Below are 21665 nucleotides of genomic sequence, written 5' to 3' on the forward strand. Positions count from 1 at the left end.
CGACACGAAGAAGTTTCACTCACCCGGTTGAGGATTGGCCACTGTTATCTGACACATGGCCATCTGCTACGTGGCGAGCTTCAACCGGAGTGTGATCTATGCCATGTTCCACTTACAGTGGAACATTTTTTATTGCATTGTAGAAAGTATGACCGTGTCCATCGGCAATATGGAATTCGGCCGACTCTTCGTGACGCTCTTGGAAATTATTTTAATTGTACAAATGCAGTCCTGAGATTTTTATCGAGTACTGGACTTGACAGGGTGATTTAGTTTTTGACCCGTTTTAATTATCCTCAGGACCCTTTACATCCAGAGGTTACACTTGTTATTTAGTATATAAGTTTTTTAACAAACTTGACATTCGAACCTTTTACATCCGAGTATTTTAGAAATACGCCAGATAATTTATTTATGGTAGCATTTGTATTGTTATTTTGTCTCTTTTTAAATACTAATTAAGGTCTGAGATTTTTATAATGTTTTATGCAACACCCTGTTGAAACTGCATTTGTATACCTCGTTTTAATCGTGACAACGTTTTTTAGTTCTTTAAGCATTCTGATTATTGTATAGTCTATGTTCTGTAAAGAATTTTAGATAAGGGCGCAAATAGCCATAGATACTGACGCGCCCTTTTAAACCCCACTAACTAACTAACTAACATACCATCAGAATACTTTGCTTTTATAGCTTTACTACAAGAAATAGATAAAAGTGCCATTAAAGCATCATTTACGTTATTTCAATTCATTACATAGTGTGGTGAAATATGAGTACCTTATGAAACATTGCACATAATGTTGTAATTTTTAGTTTTATTCAAAATGTGTATGAGAGTTGTTTTGAGTAAATGAAGAATTTTACCAATTGTTCCACAATACTTTATATATTATATATATTTGAAAGGACATCAATCAATTGATTTAAATTGTAGGAAAGCAACAAGAACACTATACTTTGCTTTTATAGCTTTACTACAAGAAATAGATAAAAGTACCATTAAAGCATCATTTATGTTATTTCAATTCATTACATAGTGTGGCGAAATATGACTACTGTATGAAACATTGCACATAATGTTGTAATTTTTAGTTTTATTTAAAATGTGTATGAGAGTTGTTTTGAGTAAATCAAGAATTTTACCAATTGTTCCACAATACTTTATATATTATATATATTTGAAAGGGCATCAATCAATTGATATAAATTTTAGGAAAGCAACAAAAACACTATATTAAGAGAATTAAAAAAGTATTTGTATTTTTCTCTATTTCTTAATAATGTAGGCCTACGTGATATTTAGACAATCTGTAATGTATTAATGATTTATTTATTTTTAATATGATATAAATTAGATAGTGATTGATGCCCTTCCAAAATAAATGGATTCATATCTCTCTCTTTCTCTCTCTGTGCGCATGTGCGTGTGTCCGTGTCTTGAGAAAATGAAAAACATTATTTCATTTCGTTATATATAAGCCTAATGTGAAGTACAAGTTTGCTTTCCAGTTTTCTGCGATTTTGTGTAGTAGCCTAGATTGTCTTGTCGCAATTGCAACATATTATGTAACAATTATTTATTTGTATTCTCGAGTTATAGAATTGCATAATATTGTAACACGGATTTGTTTGCTTGCTCGAATTGTAGAGCCAGTAGCAAGGCCAAGTAGAAGACTTTATCATTAAATAAATAGCAAGTGAAATCTGTTTCTCTTTCATTACGTTGTCCTTTTGCTTACAGGATAATGGAGTTGGTTTCATTGTGATATAGTATGACTGATGATCACAGTAAAGTTTCAAAATGAACACTGGTTATAAGAAGAAACTGAATCCTAACCCAAGGGTCACTGCTAACCTTCTGTCTCTCGCCTCATTTGGGTATGAATACATTTTAATGTCATAGCAACTTGCTTAGGGCCACAGATTTAATACAGTTCTGAAAAATTACATCAACTATACCAGTGTAGCACAAAAATTTATTAGGTATTAATGTTTAGCATTATTTTTGTTTACTTTAGCACTTATATTAAAACTATAACATTTTCTTAAGTTAAAACGTTAAAAGTGTTAAACATTAAAAAAAAAAAAAAAAGTAATATAGTACCTTAATGACAGCTGGACCTGTTTCAACACCAGTGTGGTGTCATTATCAGTGTCCTTCGAACTACAGCAGCTCCAGTTGGTCTTGATTTCTGACGATTCCTTCAATCAGTGGTGGGGGTGTGCTGCTCTTATGGAGGGGGAGGGTTGTTTGTATGTCGTATATTATGAGATAGAGTAATGTATGTGTATTGAATTGTAATCGTGTATTAAGTATATGTTGTGGGTATGTTATTGTGTGCTTGTATAATTCATATTGTTCTAATATTATGTTTAACTGTGGACTTTTTGGTGTCATGTGTAATATTTCCATATCTGTTTTTATGTTATTGTAGTTGTGATTACTGTTAGGAATATGTTTTATGTAATGTGATGTGAGGTATGATTTAGTTATTGCTTTATTGTGCTCATTGTATCTTATTTGGAATGCTCTTCCAGTCTGTTTATGTAAAAATCTGGACAGCTATTGCATTTTCATTTGTAAACCCCAGTTAATTGTAATTTATGCTTGACCATGCCGAAATGAGTAATAATACACCTGGTAGCAGTTCTTTAATGCATGTCATTAAAGTACACCTATTCATTAAAGTTCAGGTTTTCGATTATTCTCGGATATGCAATTGAAAGACAACTAGCAAAACGTCACGCAGGTTGGAAATCCAATACTGTCGCAGAAGGTTATGTTCTGTTACTATAATAATTAGCGTTGATTGTAAATAATATTCAAATAAATTCAATTTGTCATCACGTTTTTCATTGTCGAATTCAATTTCAAGGTTATATCAAGTTTACTCTTTAGGTTATATCAAGGTCGTCGACATTCGTTGCCTGGAAAAAATCAATACTTTCGCGTCTGCGCACATCTCACAATTTACGAGATTGCACAAGGTCAGTTCGCTCCCCAGTCACATAAGAATAAAATGAATACTTATGAATAATTTCAAGTTAGAAATATGATCGAGAATAAAAAATCGTATGAAACTTGCCTATAATGGTAATTAAGACGCTCGTATGAAAATTATGAAACTCGCGCTCGTTTCATAAACATCCTCGCGTCTTAATTACTATCATTATAGGCTCGTTGCATAATGTACTATTACGGTATTTGTTTGTTTGATGTGATTATTTAGATATTTCTGTACTTGTGTTATTTGTTTTATATGCTATCTTGTATTTTAGTTTTCTGAATGGAGCTGCAATTTAGTACGTATTTGTATTGTGCTATCACTTGAATACAATATGTAACTTCCATGTGTTAATTAGCACTAAGTTATAGGTGCCTAGTTGACTAGTTTCGGCTTGGTAGCCATCTTCAGAACTATTATGGTCCTGGTCTTTGCGTCTTCCGGTGTCTTCACCCTTGATGGGGGTGCGTTTGTGTTATGTGGTGTGGATTCAAATAGTGTGTGTGTTCTAAAATTCAGTTGTGTGTCGAGGATTTGTTGTGGATGTGTTTTTGTGTATCTATATAGGGTGATTCACGAGGATTTCACTGGTCTGACAGTCTAATTTAATGCACACACACTGAAATTACATTTGAAAGAAGTAACACTGAAACTAATGACACGTCTTTATCTTCAAGAGACTTCTGACACTGCATGACATGTTTTGATCGTTAAGAGAATTATCACACTGCACACTGCATGACCTAAAACGAATATTCTCTATTACATATATTATATTATATTATATTATATTATATTATATTATACTATACTATATATTATACTATATTATACTATACTATATTATATTATACTGTACTATATTATAATATAGTACTATATTATATATATATAATAATATATTATAGTATATTATATTATATTATACTATATTATATTATATTATGTTATATTATATTATATACTATATTATACTATATTGTATAGTATACTATATATACATTATATTATATTATATTATATGGCTGCAAAAGGGTATCTGTCGGATACAGGGGGGAGCGCCATTAATCCTTCCCATTGAAGGCTTTAAGGAACCAACCTGGACAAATACCCAATGTCCCATCCCTACCTTCCCGTGGTGCAGCTGTTAGTAAGCATAATTTTACAAGCTGAACTAAAGGGAGGGGCTACTCATCAATTAGCACTGGTCAGCTTGATGAGTTAATGACTGAATTTGGTATAATTTTCCTCTATTCAATACCTAATTCCCTCTTTACCCTTCCCTATCCAGTCCTCTGACTGAACTCTTACTTTCTTCGACCCCGACGAAATTAGAGCATTCGAGGCCTAGGGGTTCATTTCCCTTTCCTTCCTCCTCGTTCTACTTTTCTGTTCCTAGTGCTGACCTGCTATGGCACTAAAATCGTCCTCCAGTGGCTTAAGGAGGGAAAGCTGGTGATCAACAAGATCTCCCAGCTAGGCCCAATGGACCCGTCAACTAACAGCAGGTGTGGTCCTCCAGACATTCTGGGGGTTGTGTGTGAATGAAGTAGCCACCAAAACGTTAAAATATGGTGTTCACTTAAATCGGCTACAACTTGCCATTTATATACCTCAAAATCTGTGCTTCAGTGGCTGGCCATGATAATATCTTTGAACAATATTGGAGTGCAAGAGGTCAAATGACTTTATTGTCAAACGCCTGGCATTAGGAAACAACAACAACATACTATATTATATTATATTATACTATATCATATTATATTATACTATATTATATTATATTATACTATATTATATTATATTATAGTATATTAATACTATATTATAGTATATTATATTATATTACTAGCCGTACCCGTGCGCTCCGCTGCACCCATTAGAAATAGATATAAAGTAATTACATAATTAAAATAGGACATTTGATCCAGGGAACATTCGTGTTTGTTAGAAGGATAAATCGTTTATTATGTTACTTAATTTAAATTGTATTTAAAAAAAAAATTAAAATGCGATCATTTTGATCCAGTCATAAAAATTATTTTAGGAAATACAGGAAACGAATGCCTATCAAATTTTCTGTGCATAAGAAGCTATTTTAATCTTACCTGTCCTCGATTCACTCAGAGGTTACTGTAATAACATTATAGCATTATCTCCATCTAGAGAAACTACATTTTCCAATGGTGAATTAATAATTAATTATACAAATCGGTTAATTTAGCTTCCAATATTACTTCATACAAACACAGAAACATTCTCTTTAGGCTACCGTATGTTTCATAGCTTTCGATTGTTGTTGTCCAAGGTCCCTTATAGACAAAGTCATTTGTTTTTTATTTCATTACACCGCCTTAGATGGCGTTGTTATTGTAATTTTGAAACTCATTTATCTCATTAAATATCAGTCCTATCAAAATTTTGCATGGAATAAAACTTATCGGAAATTAAATGCGATCATTTTGATCCAGTCATAAAAATTATTTTAGGAAATACAGGAAACGAATGCCTATCAAATTTTCTGTGCATAAGAAGCTATTTTAATCTTACCTGTCCTCGATTCACTCAGAGGTTACTGTAATAACATTATAGCATTATCTCCATCTAGAGAAACTACATTTTCCAATGGTGAATTAATAATTAATTATACAAATCGGTTAATTTAGCTTCCAATATTACTTCATACAAACACAGAAACATTCTCTTTAGGCTACCGTATGTTTCATAGCTTTCGATTGTTGTTGTCCAAGGTCCCTTATAGACAAAGTCATTTGTTTTTTATTTCATTACACCGCCTTAGATGGCGTTGTTATTGTAATTTTGAAACTCATTTATCTCATTAAATATCAGTCCTATCAAAATTTTGCATGGAATAAAACTTATCGGAAATTATTTTTAAAGAAACTTTTGTTATGTAATATTTTTCATGAAAATTAATAATGAGGGAGATATTTCGATTTATTTAATTCAAGTCTCCTTATAACCCTCCTTTTGAATCAAATATTTTGAATGCCATATAGCCTAAATTCTAAGTTACAACGAACTTAATTTATATTCCAATTTTCATATAAATCGGTTCAGCCATTATCACGTGAAAAGGTAACAAACATCCAGACAGACAGACATACATACAAACAAAAATTTCAAAAAAAGCGATTTTCGGTTTCAGGGTGGTTAATTATATATGTTAGGACCAATTATTTTTGGAAAACCGAAAATTACCAGAAAAATTTCGGCTACAGATTTATTATTAGTATAGATACTATATTACATTATATTATACTATATTGCATTATATTATATTATATTATACTATACTATATTATACTAATATTGTATTATATTATACTATATCCCTCCTAGCATCGGCCCTACAAGGAAGTAGAAGAGGAGGTCCATAGTTTGTCCACAAATGGGTCTTCAAGGCGCATTGACATCATCGCTATCCCGACAAGATCAACAACCGGATTCATAATTGATCCAACTGTAAGAATGGAAATGTACGAAAATCAACCTGCTGAGGTACATCAGGAAAAATGCGACATATACGACCCCACTATACCATATTATAAGGAAAAATATCATCTAACGTCGATAGAAGTTACTGGATTACTGATTGGGGCTAGAGGAACCATCACAAAAAGATTCGCGCATTTTTGTAAGCAGTTTGGTCTAGGACAAACTCTTGTCACTGAAGTATCTATGTGTGCAGTGAAGGGATCTATAAAAATCCTAAGAAACCATCTCTACAGTTATATAGATTGATCTCTTTGCTATGGTGATCTGCTCACTTAAGTTGGGTCTTGCAACCAGTGCTAAATAGACGACTGTGATCATCCAAATAGCTAATAGATACTAGGAAATTTTATGTTTCTTCTGGAATTAATGATGTTTTGTGTAGTCTTTTTCAATTATTTCTAATTGTGCTATTTCTTATTCTTTTTCTTCTCCATTGTTTTCTTTTTTTTTCTATTATAACAAAAATTTTATGGTAAGCTTTGTCTTCTAGGCAGCCTTCACTTGGAGGAAGTTGAATAAAATTTATTCGAAATAAATACTATATTATATTATACTATATTATATTATATTGTACTATATTTTATTATATTATATTATACTATATTATATTATATTATATTGTATTATATTATATCTCATAGTAGTTTCCTAGAAAAGGTAACACAGATTAAATCCAAATTGAGCATTCCTAATACAAGAGAAATTTTACTTATAAGAGAAAATCCATTGGAATTATTGCAACCTACCTTCAGTTTGGAATTAACAGAGGAAATAAGTAAATCAGACACACCAAAAGAAATACAAAAACTTCTAGCACTGGAAACGATCAATACTAGATACCGTACAGAAGAATGGCTACACATATATACTGATGGATCAACCACAGAAAACCTTACTGGAGCTGGAGTTACATGTACACATTTTTCCTTTTATCATTCTCTTGGCAGAGACACAACAAATTATGATGGTGAAATAGAGGCTATACCCATTGCTCTCCGACAATTATTAAATCTTCCCTTAAATAAATATAACAAGACAGTAATTCTTTCAGATTCTAAAGCTGCAATTCAGGGAATATGTTCAAATGCTACAAAGAAGTCAACAAAAATAAGAGAATGCTGTAAAATGTTAACACAACTCTAAAAAGTTAATAAGATTGTCCGTCTCCAATGAAGCACACTGTGGAGTCATGGGGAATGAAACCGCAGACACACTTGCCAAGAAAGGCACAACAATAAAACAAAAATCTAAATTTAATTTCTCATATTCCTCAATAAAACGCTTGATCACTACAACATTTTCTCATTCATACCTACAAGAATAGAATCAAATGCTAAAGACAAAAAATGGATTACACTACTTTCCAACCCAGATATAATCCCCCAGAGACCAAGGAAAACAGCAGTTGCAGCCTTCAGACTATTGACAAATCATGACTGTCTAGCAAGTCATCTCTACAGAATAGATATCTCAGCTTCACCCATATGTGTCCTGTGTAACGATCCAGCAGAAATGAATGAAGACCACTTGAAGACCTGTGAAGCATTAAGATCAGAAGAAACTACAGTTCAAAAGTATTGGAAAGCACGACTGCTAATGGCTTCATTGCCAAATGCAAGGCACTAGACAACAACAATAACATATTATATTATAATAGTATGGTAGCAGAAAGAGTGATGGAATCAGATAGCTGAATGAACTGCCTGTTGCTTTCTACATTTAATTCTCCTTTCCATTCACAGTTGGGTTCTGGACATTTTCAAGAAAGGATATAAAAAGGAATTAGAAGTGGATGACTTGTATGAAGCTTTAGATGAACATCGATCTGAATACCTGGGTGATCAATTAACAAGGTGAGAATACCATAGTTACTTACTTACTTACAAGTGGCTTTTAAGGAACCCGCAGGTTCATTGCCATCCTCACATAAGCCCGCCGTCGGTCCCTGTCCTGTGCAAGATTAATCCAGTCTCTATCATCATATCCAACCTCCCTCCAATTCATTTTAATATTATCCTCCCATCTACGCCTTGGCCTCCCCAAAGGTCTTTTCCCTCTGGTCTTCCAACTAACACTCTATATGGCAAAGAGCATAGTTACACATATTAAGTATAATTATAATGAAAGTAATTCATTATGCTGTAATTTCTTTACTAGACACTTATGGAGTGACAGTTCACTTCATAACTTAGATTCATATAGAAATAAATACTATCACGACTTACAACATGTAAAAGAACTTTATTTCTGAATTCAAGCATACAAAACAAAATTGCGGCCTTTTCTTGCCCACGTAAAAATGTAGTTCTGCTAGGTACTTACATTTATCATTAGACTATCAACCTATACCTTTTTCTCGACCATGTGAACATTTAATTCTGATACTTGTAATTCTCATTTATTGATCTATCATTATATCATTGAGCATAAGGATTTCATCTTACAGATGGCCTATCATTATGAATAGAATTCAACATTGTCAGGCTAGCAGCATGTCACAGAAGTTTCAGCTCACTGTGTCTTTAGGCACTGAAAAGACCATCTTCATCGTTTATTTAAAACTTTTAATGTATTAATCATGGTGAATGGAAGTAAAAGGGTTATCACAGTGCTCGTCTACCATGCTTATGCTTTTAATATTCATATAGATGATGCTGCTGCAAGTTAGCGAAAAATAACCTGATGTCAACAGCTGATACACTGTTATTAATTATTGAACGATTTTGTCACTTAGTTCGTAGATGATTAATTCTTAACATTTAGCTAGTGTTTATGCTCATTTGTATTACAAGATATGTACGAATATGGGGACTGCAAGGAGGTTAAACTCTCCAATTTCACTTGCTCTGTCTCAAACCAGGGTTGCCAGGGGTTCAGGGTGAAAATAAGGAACAAAATTCAGAAATCCAAAAATTGCAATCACAAGGTTGAAACAAAGGAGTAGTGGTGTTTAAATTATTCTCAAGATAGTGTTTAAGGTCACTTATTATCATCCAAACAAGTATAAGGCCCAAGGCCCGTTACAGTCTCAGTGAGTCATTCTTGGTCCATTTTTTTTTTTTGGACGTCCTAAAGGTCTCTTCCTTTGGGGACGGTATTGAAGCGATAAATAATGAAATTCAAGTCAAGGTTCAGAAAGTTGTATAATTATTAATTAAAAATAATCTGAAATCTGAATACACATGCTTTGTGTGACATATAATTTTACATTTTTACGATTTTTTAGCTAACCTATTATTCATAATAACAAAACACTAACAGATAATAGAGATATAGCAAACGCATTTAATAAACACTGCTCAAACTCTCACAGATTACATCCCAATATCAAAAAAACTGACAAATTTATCAAAAGAGAATTACATAAAAATAATATTACTAGTACAAAACCTGAAATATTTCATCAAAATTTTACTTCCAAAGAATTAACTATAGCTATACAAAATTTAAAAACCAAGAAATCTCCTGGCCCCGACAACATTCATTCCGAATTTTTTAAACATCTGGGGGAAAAAGCCAAGTCTGTACTTTCATCCATTTTCAATTTATCATGGAACACCTCAATTCCTGCAGCTTGGAAAAAAGCAATCATTGTACCAATTCACAAAAAAGGGAAACCTGCTCATGATGTTAATAGTTATCGACCAATAGCACTGTTAAGCGTGATAGCAAAAACCATGGAGTCCATGATCTCCAACAGATTAACTTGGTATTTAGAATCCCAAAATCTTTTAACACCAAGACAAGCCGGTTTTCGACAACTACACTCTACCAATGAACAAGTCATACGCCTCGGCCAAGAAATAAAAGATAGTTTTAACAAGAAAGAAGATACCTTGGCAATATTTATTGACTTTCAGTTAGGATATGACTCTGTTTGGACAAATAAATTATTACTAAAACTCCAGAAATTAGGTATCTCCAGCAATATATTCAGATGGATATCAGAATTCCTTAGTCAAAGATTCATTGCCACTAAATTCAATAACTCACTTTCTAGTTACAGACAAACATATCGAGATCTACCTCAGGGCGCTGTCCTCAGCACAACTTTATTCATTATTTATATAAATGACTTACCCTCCCTATTAGAGGAATCAAACATGAAAACAGCACTATTTGCAGATGATATAGTTTTGTGGACTTCCGCATCTTACAGACATAGAGACAAAATTCAAAATTCTGCTCTTAAAGCTCTGAATCAACTACATGAATGGAATACATCAAATTTGATGACACTCAATTTAAGCAAAAGCAACTACCAAATATTTTCACTTGGTAAAAAAGAAAGAGAATTCAATATCCAATACAATGGCCAACACCTTCCTAGGACTTATGAATCCAAATATCTTGGAGTTATTTTCGATAGTAAGTTAACATGGAGCAACCATTTGAAATACATTTCTGAAAAAGCTCGTAAAAGATTCTCCCTTCTTAAAAAACTAGCAGGAAAGAAATGGGGATGCTCTAGGAATACTTTGAACACTACATACAAAATGTTTATACAGCCAGTGCTGACATACTGCGGAGAAATTTTAATTACTTCACCTTTCATAAACGAAATAGAATATGTTCAAAACCAAGCTCTCAGACTCATTACTGATGGAATCAAAACAACTCCAATAGATTCTGTGAGATTCCTCACTAATATTAAAAGCATCAAAATGACAATAAAAGAAAAAGCACTGATTCAATATGAAAAACTTATCAGATTACCAGGAAACAATTGGCATTCATACAGTCCTCTCTGTAGATTGAAAACTCAAAAAAGTTTCATATCCATTGTTCAAGAATTAAAACAGAAAATCAATATCCCGAATTTAAAAGAAAACCTACAAATTAAACCAAACCCTTTAACTCTATTAAATATAGAATATAATCTAAATTTAACACAAAAAATACTGAAATCAGAAGTAAACAATGAAATACTGAAACAATTGTCTTTAGAAACAATTAATATTAGGTACCCTCCACAAAACTGGCTTCATTTATACACTGACGGATCCTTGATCTCCAGAGAATAAGATGCCGGTGCAGGTGTTACATGCTGTCTCTTCTCACTTTATAGATCTCTTGGGTATGGAACAACAAGTTTTGATGGAGAAATCATTGCAATAAGTGAAAGTCTCAGGAATCTTCTATGCCACGTCAATAAATTTAAGAATGCAGTTATATTGTCAGACTCCAGAGCAGCTATTCTATTAATAGTCTGTAAACACACATCTTCATCTCAAACAGCAGAAATAACTAAAATGCTCTCTCAATTAATATCACTCAATAAAAGAATAGTATTCCAATGGATACCATTCCATTGTGGAATCCTGGGAAACGAGAATGCGGATGCTTTAGCAAAGAAGGGCAGCACTGCTACTTAAAGACCTGTTACTAAATCTGTGTATTACTCTGTGAAAAGATTTATTAAATCTACATACTTAGACTTCAACAAACAAAATTAGATAACTCAATCCTAAGGGAAAAAATGGAACTCTCTGTATCAAAATCCACAGTTAATTCCCGATTTACCACGAAAATCGTCTGTAACTGCATTTAGATTGGCAACAGGCCATGATTGTTTGGCCAAACACCTGCATAGAATTGGAATATACCAGTCCCCTAACTGTCCATTGTGCAACTCAAACCAAGAAATGGATTCGGAACACCTCAAAATCTGTGCTTCAGTGGCTGGCCAAGATAATGTCTTTGAAATATATTGGAGTACAAGAGGTCAAATGACTTTATTGTCAAACGCCTGGCATTAGAAAACAACAACAACAACGATTTTGTACAGTCATATTCTATAAAATCAATATGATATGTGTTTTTCATTGCTACTAACTGCTTTCAATAGTTTTTTCTTATTTTTTTACTTCATCGTAAAACTCTTTGCATGAAATTGTTGCGTAGTTTATTGAAATTAGCAGCTCAGCTCTTACGAAGTTAGGCAGACACCTACTGCTCACATCAGTCCACTTCAAGTTCATATATGAAGGATACATGGGAAAAAATATCAAGGTCCATCAAAAATCGAAATTGAGTTAATAATGCTATCTTATAGTGGAAAAGAAGTACTATCATGTGGTCTAGCTAGTAATAAGAAATCATCATTCTTGACATTCCACTACGTCAATTTCTATTAAATACACACATAACTAAGTATTAAGTGCTTAAACTTTAAAATTCGTTTTTCTCGAAAGTTTCTAAAATGGACCTTGATCGTTATTCCCGTGTACCCTTCATATGAGAATATTCTTTCCACAAAACTATTTGAACTAGGTATACTGAAACAAAAGCTAACCAAATTAAGAAAATTCGGTATGCCATCTTTATTTTTGAAGACAGAAACCCATTTTCCACTAACACTCAATTGATCATGTTTGCTTACAATGACTAATAAATCCTTCAGAATGAAGAATTCATCGTACAACCCATCAATGTTTAGACCTATACTTCACAATAATTTGGTTAAAGTAGGATGTCTTTTTAAATCCAAAATTGACATTCTGAAGAAAGGATTTTCGTCTGAAAAATGAAACCATTTTTCTATATATTTTACTGCATAAGTCAGAAAATTGAGGAAACTTTCAATGAGTTTGAAAATATGGAATGTATTTTCCAGTTACAACTTCTTTTTACGTTACCTTTAGATAATAATTATATATATATATATATATATATATATATATATATGTATCTTTAAAATGAACCAGACATGAAACTTAAAAATGGTACATTATGAATATAACACAAAAACAATTACAACTCTTGTATTGACTAACATTGAGCTACCTTCTACAACAAGAATCATGTAGGAGAGCTAGTGCTGTTAGACCACATGTAATAATTCTTACCTTACCGAGCAAGTTGGTGCAGATATTAGCGTTTGTGACTCATATTCGGGAGGTCCAGGTTAAACCTCGTGGCCGGCCAGTGGTTTCCCTCAGTCACAAAAGCAAATGCCGGATTGGAAATTTATATACCATGATTCATCACTGCCTCAGTCATCAATGTCATAAACATTAATCAAATTCTAAAATCAGTTACATGAACACACGCATCTACAACACACAACATAAACAGGAACTCAGCAATAGTAACAGTGATCTACTAGTGTACCCACAGATGTTAAAGCATGTGTAATTAAACTTAACAAAAAAAAGTTCTTATCTTTATTTGCAATGACATTAATGTTACAGGTTATGGGATCAAGAACTGAAACATGCAAGCGCCAGGGCTAAACAGCCCAGTTTAATTTGGGTATTGATCAGATGTCATGGACGATATGCCATGTTCCTTGAGCTTCTTCTAGCTTTTATAGAACTCTGTATTGTGTGAGTAATGTGTATAATTATACTTTATAATACTAACTTTACTTTGTGGTAGGAACTCGTATGAAAAGAATAACTTATTGATGGCGTCGAAAAGCAACCTTGTACCGGTATGTCAGCAGTATAAACAAAATAAGATTTCACTTGATTCTTATCGAAGAAATTTTCCTGAATCTTCTGCAAACACATCTTAATTCATAGTGTGGTTGCAAACTTCATAAGAAGTGATTTAAATATCGTCTTATCTTAGACATTTTATATTTTTCAAGATATTAAAATGTTTTTTCACTCTCCTGTAAAATTGAAATATTTTGACATACAAGAATGCTGTTCAACACCATCAATATACAACATATTGCTTTTCATAAACAAAATTACACTTAACTTGAAGTAAAATTCAGTGCTTTTCAGTGGTCCTTATTGTATGAAGTCTGCAAATTTGCAAACATTTTTGAAAGTAAATATAGTAGAACCTCGATTTTCCATCCCCTGGTTATCTGTTTTGCAGATTAACCATTTGTTTCGTTTTTCTAAATAAGTGAACAGTATATAAAAAATATAAATCACCTAAGAAAATTCTATGTCAACAAACATGACAGTGGCAGTACAAATGTTTTACTGCTCTGGCTCGCACACAGACAGACAGACACACACACACACACAGATGCATGCACACACATATGCACACGCAAACAGTGGAAGTGATATAATTGTGCAAATTTCAACAGCTTATTCCTTGGGTAGAATACAAACAAAAATGCAAATATCATTTTGGTGGGACATGAATACTTAAAAAAAAATGTTTTTGTCCTAAATGTTCCTGCTTTACTTGGTAAGTATTATTCGTACTGTTCTAATTTGTACTGAGATAATTGAAGAAATCAATTAGGAATTGAAATATAATTAATGGTTGTCGTGCAAATTACATACAATCATTAACACTTTTCGTAATTCTGAGAGCGACATTTGGCAACATTACATCACTTTGCCTAGTACAGGTAAATCATGGCAACTAAGAGCGGGCTTTTCTTATTGAAAAAAAACTTTAATAAGAGTTTCTCTCTCTATCGGCATGTCACTTTATTTGTTATTAAACTTTAAAATGTTTCACGGACTTATGAATAACCCCATAGTATAGTATTATGAATAACCCCATATTATAGTATTATTATGGAAACATAATGTAATTCCACAATTTTTGTATTATCATAACAGTATTAATGACAAACAGCAAAGCAGAAAATTTTAGTATACTTTAATATTAAAAATTTTCATTTTCTCTGTAAAAACATCCCTCCATGAATTAAAATAATACCAAATACAGTAGAATAATTAGAGAGCAATCTCTATTAAACAATAAAGAGTACAGTATGAATTAGACAAATTTTACGCATATATATTATTTTAATGTACCGAAGTACATATGATATTTCCATGCAGATATTCTGCATCATCATACGATGAAAGAGTAATGGAACGGAGAAAAATTCCCTCCGGCTCCGGGATTTGAACCCGGGTTTTCAGCTCTACGTGCTGATGCTTTATCCACTAAGCCACACCGGATACCCACCCCGGCGCCGGACAGAATTGTCTCAGATTAATTTCCAACTCTTGGGTTCCCTTTAGTGGCCGCCCTCTGCACTACGTCATAGATGTCTATGAACGTAGGACCGAAGTCCACACATGTGCTGAGGTGCACTCGTTATGAGTGACTAGTTGGCTGGTGTCCCACGGAATAAGCGCCGTCTTAAATCACGAAGTGATTTATGCATATCATATATATTATTTAAATGTACCGAAGTACATATGATATTTCCATGCAGATATTCTGCATCATCAGATGATGAAAGAGTAATGGAACGAAGAAAAATTCCCTCTGGCGCAGTTTTCCCGTTGTTATAGCAAACAACAATTTTCTAAAATATGTGTAGAACAAATTGACTATAGTTTTTTAACATAAAATACTTCTTTAAATCGATTTTCAGTCAAGCAAAGTATCCAGATATCCTTTTAAAGAGACAACTTCATGGAATTCATTTCTAATTCCCTGTGTGCCTCTTGTGAAACCCTGTAAATGCTCTCAAGAAGCTTTCAGCTTGTTACTAGTAGGCTATATTTTTGCAGGTTGTAGATTACTGTTTGAAATTCTGATTATTTGGGACAGTTTATATTGTATATGGACCACAAAATGGTCCATGCAAGCTGGGCGACCTCTTCTGTCTCTTTGGACATGCGTGAGCATGTGGTGTTTCATATGTCATGTATCAAGTATGGTTTGCTATCACTGTCATAAAACATTATTTTGGTCCTCAAAGTAACATTAAACAATTAACAGTTTTAACTCTTTTAAAGTTTTATAATTTTATAAAATTGTATATTTTGATAACAAATGTTAAAGCAAACATCAAGGGCAATTAAATACTACTAGAAATTATAAACTGACAATTGAATTAATAATTCTAAAGTAATACCCGAACACTTAAACAATTGAGTGACATTATTACAGTATAATGTTTTGTAACTGTTAACTGCTATTCACTCACTGAATGAACCATTAACAGAAGCCTGGACTAATCAACTGAAAATAGACAAACAGTATTTGCAGATTGAATAATACCAGCTGTGATGCTACAAGAGTATGGCTTCTTACACTTTCTTAGTATTTCCGCCTCTTGTCTTGCTAGTGAACCATTCAGCTCAAATGTCTCATCTCGTGAACAGTAATCAGTACAATATTTTCTTGTGACGTGAAAAATGTATAATATGTATTAATTGAAAATTACTTTCTTTTTATGTAGGATGCCGCAGCCCATATTCCTAGGACAATTAATACGTTATTTTACACCAAACAGCAACATCACTTATGAAACAGCTTTCTTATATGCTGGTTGTATCATTGTCACAACAGCTCTCAACGTATTCATATCACATGCTCATGCAATGGCTGTTTTTCATATTGGGATGAAAATAAGAGTGGGACTTTGTTCCATGATTTACAGGAAGGTAAGTATATCTAATTGGACTTTTACTTTGTTTGTTTATTGTACGGACTTTAAAGAGAAATTATTTCTATGCTGCATCTACATTTGGACCCAGTTTATGGAATCTATAGTTTTTCCTTCTCTATCGTTTGTTTTAAGTCTACACATTGTCTCACTTTGAAAATATGCTACAATTTTTCGATGTCATTCTATATTTCTAGATAAATGACTCCAATCTTTGTAACCTATTTTATCATTAAACTCTTTCACAGATATTTTTTCCTAACTTTTTAAGAAAATATGACTGAAAAACATTGATTTGGGTCATCGGATGGAAATATAGAACTATTTATTTGCACTATTAACAATTTATTATTATCTGAAATAATCTGTGACCAAAGAGCAGGGACCTAGCAGTTCCAAAGTATCTGTGCTAGGATGAGGAGAAAGGATAAGAAGTTGCATAAAGGGATGAGCTTCATTATTACTCGTAGTTAATGTACACACAGTCTTTGTTATGAATCTTTAGTAATGATTTTATTCCAACAGTAGGATAATAATAATTCGGTTTAGAGTGCTGACTGCTGTAAATAAAACTGTTACTTCGAAGTACAGTAGAATCTCTCTTATCCGTGGTAATGAAGGGAGTGGACTGGCTGGTTGATCGAAAAAATCGGATAATCTGTACCATGAAATATTTTCATAAATTAAGTGCATATTACAGTGTTGTAATTTTCTCCATAATGTTGTACCATATTTAATATGCTAGGTAGTGGACCAGAAGTTCATAGTCTGGTTGTCAATAATGGATTTATAAGATCCAAGGAAATTCCTTGTGATGTTTGTTCGCCGAAAAATAGGAATAGTGGAGATTTCCTGTTGTAGATTTACATATACTTTATACTCTTTATATCTGTTTTTCATTAAATCGCTCACAGTTTTGATGTCAATCTCGTATTGTGATGCAAAATGAGCCGTGGTTTTTCTTTTCCCAATCCTCTCAATTATTTGAATTTTTATTTCGATACTTAGCAAAACAGTTTTGATACCCATGGAAGATATTTTACATAGAAGGTATAAAGTACGGGCAATCGAACAGTAGGACAAGGACTGAATGGTGCACGGATTTGCTATAAAGTGTACAGAAATTCTTGAGACTATTTCTTTGAAAGCAGGTAGTGACTAGTTTACAAGTTGAGAAAAACACCATAACGTAACTGTTCTTATTGCCGGCAATGGTACTGTGTAAGAGTAAAGGCTTGTACGAGTAATAATACACTCGTGAAAAAATAAGTAATAATATAAGGTAGAGTACTAGATTTTTTTTCCATAGCAAAGAAAGAAAGATCGAAAAGAGCGAGAGAAAAACAGTCGGATAATACGCTGATCGGTTAATAGGGTGACGGATAAGCGGGGTTCTACTGTATTTGCTGTGCACTGTAGAAAAATGTATTAGGTCGTCTTATAAGTAATGTCGGTTTTTTAAGTTTAGTGTTTTGTGAGATTTTAATGATTGTCTTTAGTTGGGCAATGTAATTTACAGGATGCTATGGTTATTATCGTGTATTGTGAACATGTGTCAGTCGTCAGTTGTTAATACAAAGAATATAAAATAGAGGTGATAAAATTTCAGATTAGAGTCCTCCTAAAACACTACCAGAAACAAGATTATAAAACAATGCTGCCATGGCTCGAAAAATATGTGAAATCGAGAGTGAGTGTGCAGCACAACAGTGGTGCCAACATTTCAATAATGCAAAAGGAGACATATGATTTACAACGTCCTGGAAGACCTAATGTATGTAATATTGAGAATACATGCAGAGTTTAGGAAGAAAATCCACAAAAAAAGAAGTGCTCATAGATTGTCAGAAGAACTTAGTGCTTCAGAAAATACAATACATCGCTTAGAAAGTCATACTGAAGTTGTAGATCTGTACCTCATGAATTGACACCTGAACAGGCTCAGTGCAGAGTGGGTGGCTTCATCAGCTTATCGCTAATCTCATGGATCAGGCATGGCATTTCTAGGCTTTAAACAAGGTGTAACAGTGACATAGGATATGTAAGTGGAAGCCTCTAGAATTCTTGTCAAAGGATACAGTATGCCCATCCTTGCCCTGGATGATAGATATATCAGGAGAATTGTCACATGTGATGAAAAATGGGTATATTACCGCAATTCTGAAACCTCAAAACAAGGTGGCTCGATTTGCATCACCCTGCTAAATTCATTGTTAAACAAATCGATTCAGCACCAAAGTAATATTATGTGTCTAGTGGAATTTTGAAGATGTGATTCACTGGAAGTTTGTTCAGAACAGATGTGCAGTCGATGCAGATATTTATTTCCAACAGGTAGAACGAGTTCATGAAGTTTTGAGAGAGAGATATCCAGCATTCGTTAATCAAAATAGAATTCTCTTACAGTAGGACAATACGAGACTCCATGTTGTATATTACTCGTTTCTCCGCATCAGAGAAAGTAGGGATTGAAATTCCTACCTCCTACCCCCTACGATATTGGGTGCACTTTATATGTGCTGAGATGAAAAGAACAGTGCGGAAAAATAATGTGATGGGGAATATGTTGCTTAGCAGGCATCTAGGACCCATGAACAAGACAATAGATTCAGTGACGAAGGAGGAATGGGAGGGAACTGCAGACATGTTTTGAGAATAGAAGCGTTTCAGAAATAACGAACAGGATTATTATAACACTAGGAGGAGACGATGACAACAGCAGTTGTGACAGTGACGGCGAAATTAGTGAGGAAAATGCTTGTGATTTACAATCAAAATTTGCTTCAGAGGAGGAATTATGATTCTGTTGTGAGTACAGTGTTTTCACAACTAGTAGTAATGTAGATAATGGCTTCCTTCAATCCTCACAGAAGCAGTAACACTAGTGGTGGGAGGGAAGATGCTCTGTATTCCTCACAGAATCTGAGGAACGAGTCAAACACAGTACTGCTCGAACAACCATGGAATTGGGAGGAATTGAACTGCTATATAGCCCTGATCTTGTATATTCGATCTATGGCCGACTTCCTGCATGGAAGAAATTTCCAAAACTTGGAAGCCATTTGAATAGATATCACCAAATTCTTCTCATCAGAAATACTGTCGCAGGATAACAAACCTCTCTGAAAGGCAGCTCAAGTCCATATAGAATCTACTGGCCTTTATATTGAAGATTAGATTAATTTCTTGTTACACTCAAACTAAAATTTTGCTCCAAAACCAACATTATCTGTGTTAGCAGATTAGTAGTAGAAATAAATTCATAAGTTCTGCATGTACCACGCCATAAATGCAAGTATAAAAAATGAAACATTCGATGATTTACAAAAAAAAAAAAAAAAAGAAGTACACGAAAATTTAAGCTTCAAAGCAAAATAATAATATGTTCTGTTCGAACGAATTATTTGTCGTTTTGGAATCACCTCACAAGGAAGTGTTTGGCGAATTGATATCATTGCCATTAAGAACAACTCGGCATACATTCTCGATCCCACCATCAGATTTGAGACACATGCAGATCAACTGCATGAGTGAGGTGGACAGTGAAAAGAAACGGATCTATGAACCAACAATCCCATTCTATAAAGATAAATATAGCCTGTCCCACATTGATGTAATAGGTCTGATGGTGGTAGCACGAAGTACCATACCCTCCTTCTTTGCCAACAAATGTAAAAACCTGGGGCTAACACACAGCATTGTGAAGGAAATAGCCATTAGTGCCCTTAAAGGATCGGTTCAGATATTGAGAAATCACTTGTATGGGAGTGATAATGGAAGTTTCAAGTTACCTTAACCAATGGCTGTTGATTGGTTTAGATATCAATGCCAACAAATCCATATTATTAATTATTTTTCTCGTGGTATATCTGATGATATTTTTTCCCCCTTTCTTAACTGTAAATGAGCACAAACGCTACTTAGGTGTAAATTTTTCTGACATTTTGTATATTCGATTCCCTAACCATTTCAAATGTATACCATTTTACCTTTTAGGTGTGTTTCCAAATTATATGTAATACGCTTTGTCAAATCTGGCAACCTTTACATAAGGGAAGCTAAATTTATTATTATTATTATTAGCACTGTTCCTTATTATACTTATACCGATCCCCCCCGCTCTCTCTCTTTTTCTCCCCATCTCACTCTCCCTTTCCCTCCCTCAACATGAAAGTTTCCAGTTAATACCACCACCATTACTACTGCTGCCATTGCTGTTGCTGCCTCTATTCCCAACATCCCCACCACCACCACTGCTGCTGCTGCTGCTAACATGGCCGCTATTACTATTACTGCCACACCATAAATAAAGTATTTTTAAAGTAATTTACCGTGTCTTTTTTTTTTGTAATGTATTATGAATATATTTTGAATATCTCGATCATTTCACTAAACTGTGAACCTTTTGATTTTATTATCGAGAATGTAGACATTGTAATTCATAAGTAATTTTGTTTTATCATTTTTTTGTTCCCTATGTTATAATCAGGGAAAGGATTTATATGTAAATACATATTTACTTATAAAGCTAATATAATTTATATTTTGCATTATCTTTATGTTTCACAATGTGTAGGGTTGAAAAATCCTACTTTTATTTTCCATATTTTTCCATATTTTAGAGTTTAGTACATATTTTCGTTAATTTCCATATATTTTCCATATTTCATATAAAACAGTCCATATTATATTAGGTTTAACAATAAAACAAAACAAAATTCCATTAACTTTTAAAAATACATTTCAACAATAGAGATTTAAACACATGTTCAGTAATCCCTTTAACATCAGAGTTATTTGAAAATTAG

General features: G+C 33.3%; 1 protein-coding gene across 3 annotated transcripts in view; it reads left to right on the forward strand.

The window, feature by feature from the left end:
- LOC138691057 (probable multidrug resistance-associated protein lethal(2)03659) overlaps positions 1-21665 on the forward strand; it is a 160791-nt gene that overhangs the window by 88427 nt on the left and 50699 nt on the right. For 2 of the 3 annotated variants that reach the window (XR_011329736.1, XM_069812723.1), the window contains exons 2-5: positions 1745-1881; positions 8270-8380; positions 13721-13855; positions 16651-16855. Coding sequence is in view for 2 of the 3 variants with exons in the window: in XM_069812723.1 (XP_069668824.1) it covers positions 1805-1881; positions 8270-8380; positions 13721-13855; positions 16651-16855 (528 nt within the window). In the remaining variant the exon portion in view is untranslated. The remainder of the gene's footprint in view (positions 1-1744; positions 1882-8269; positions 8381-13720; positions 13856-16650; positions 16856-21665) is intronic. The other variant, XM_069812724.1, reaches the window with a different exon arrangement.

The sequence above is a fragment of the Periplaneta americana genome, chromosome 16 (genome assembly GCF_040183065.1).
Source record: "Periplaneta americana isolate PAMFEO1 chromosome 16, P.americana_PAMFEO1_priV1, whole genome shotgun sequence".
Classification (NCBI taxonomy): Eukaryota; Metazoa; Arthropoda; class Insecta; order Blattodea; family Blattidae; genus Periplaneta; species Periplaneta americana.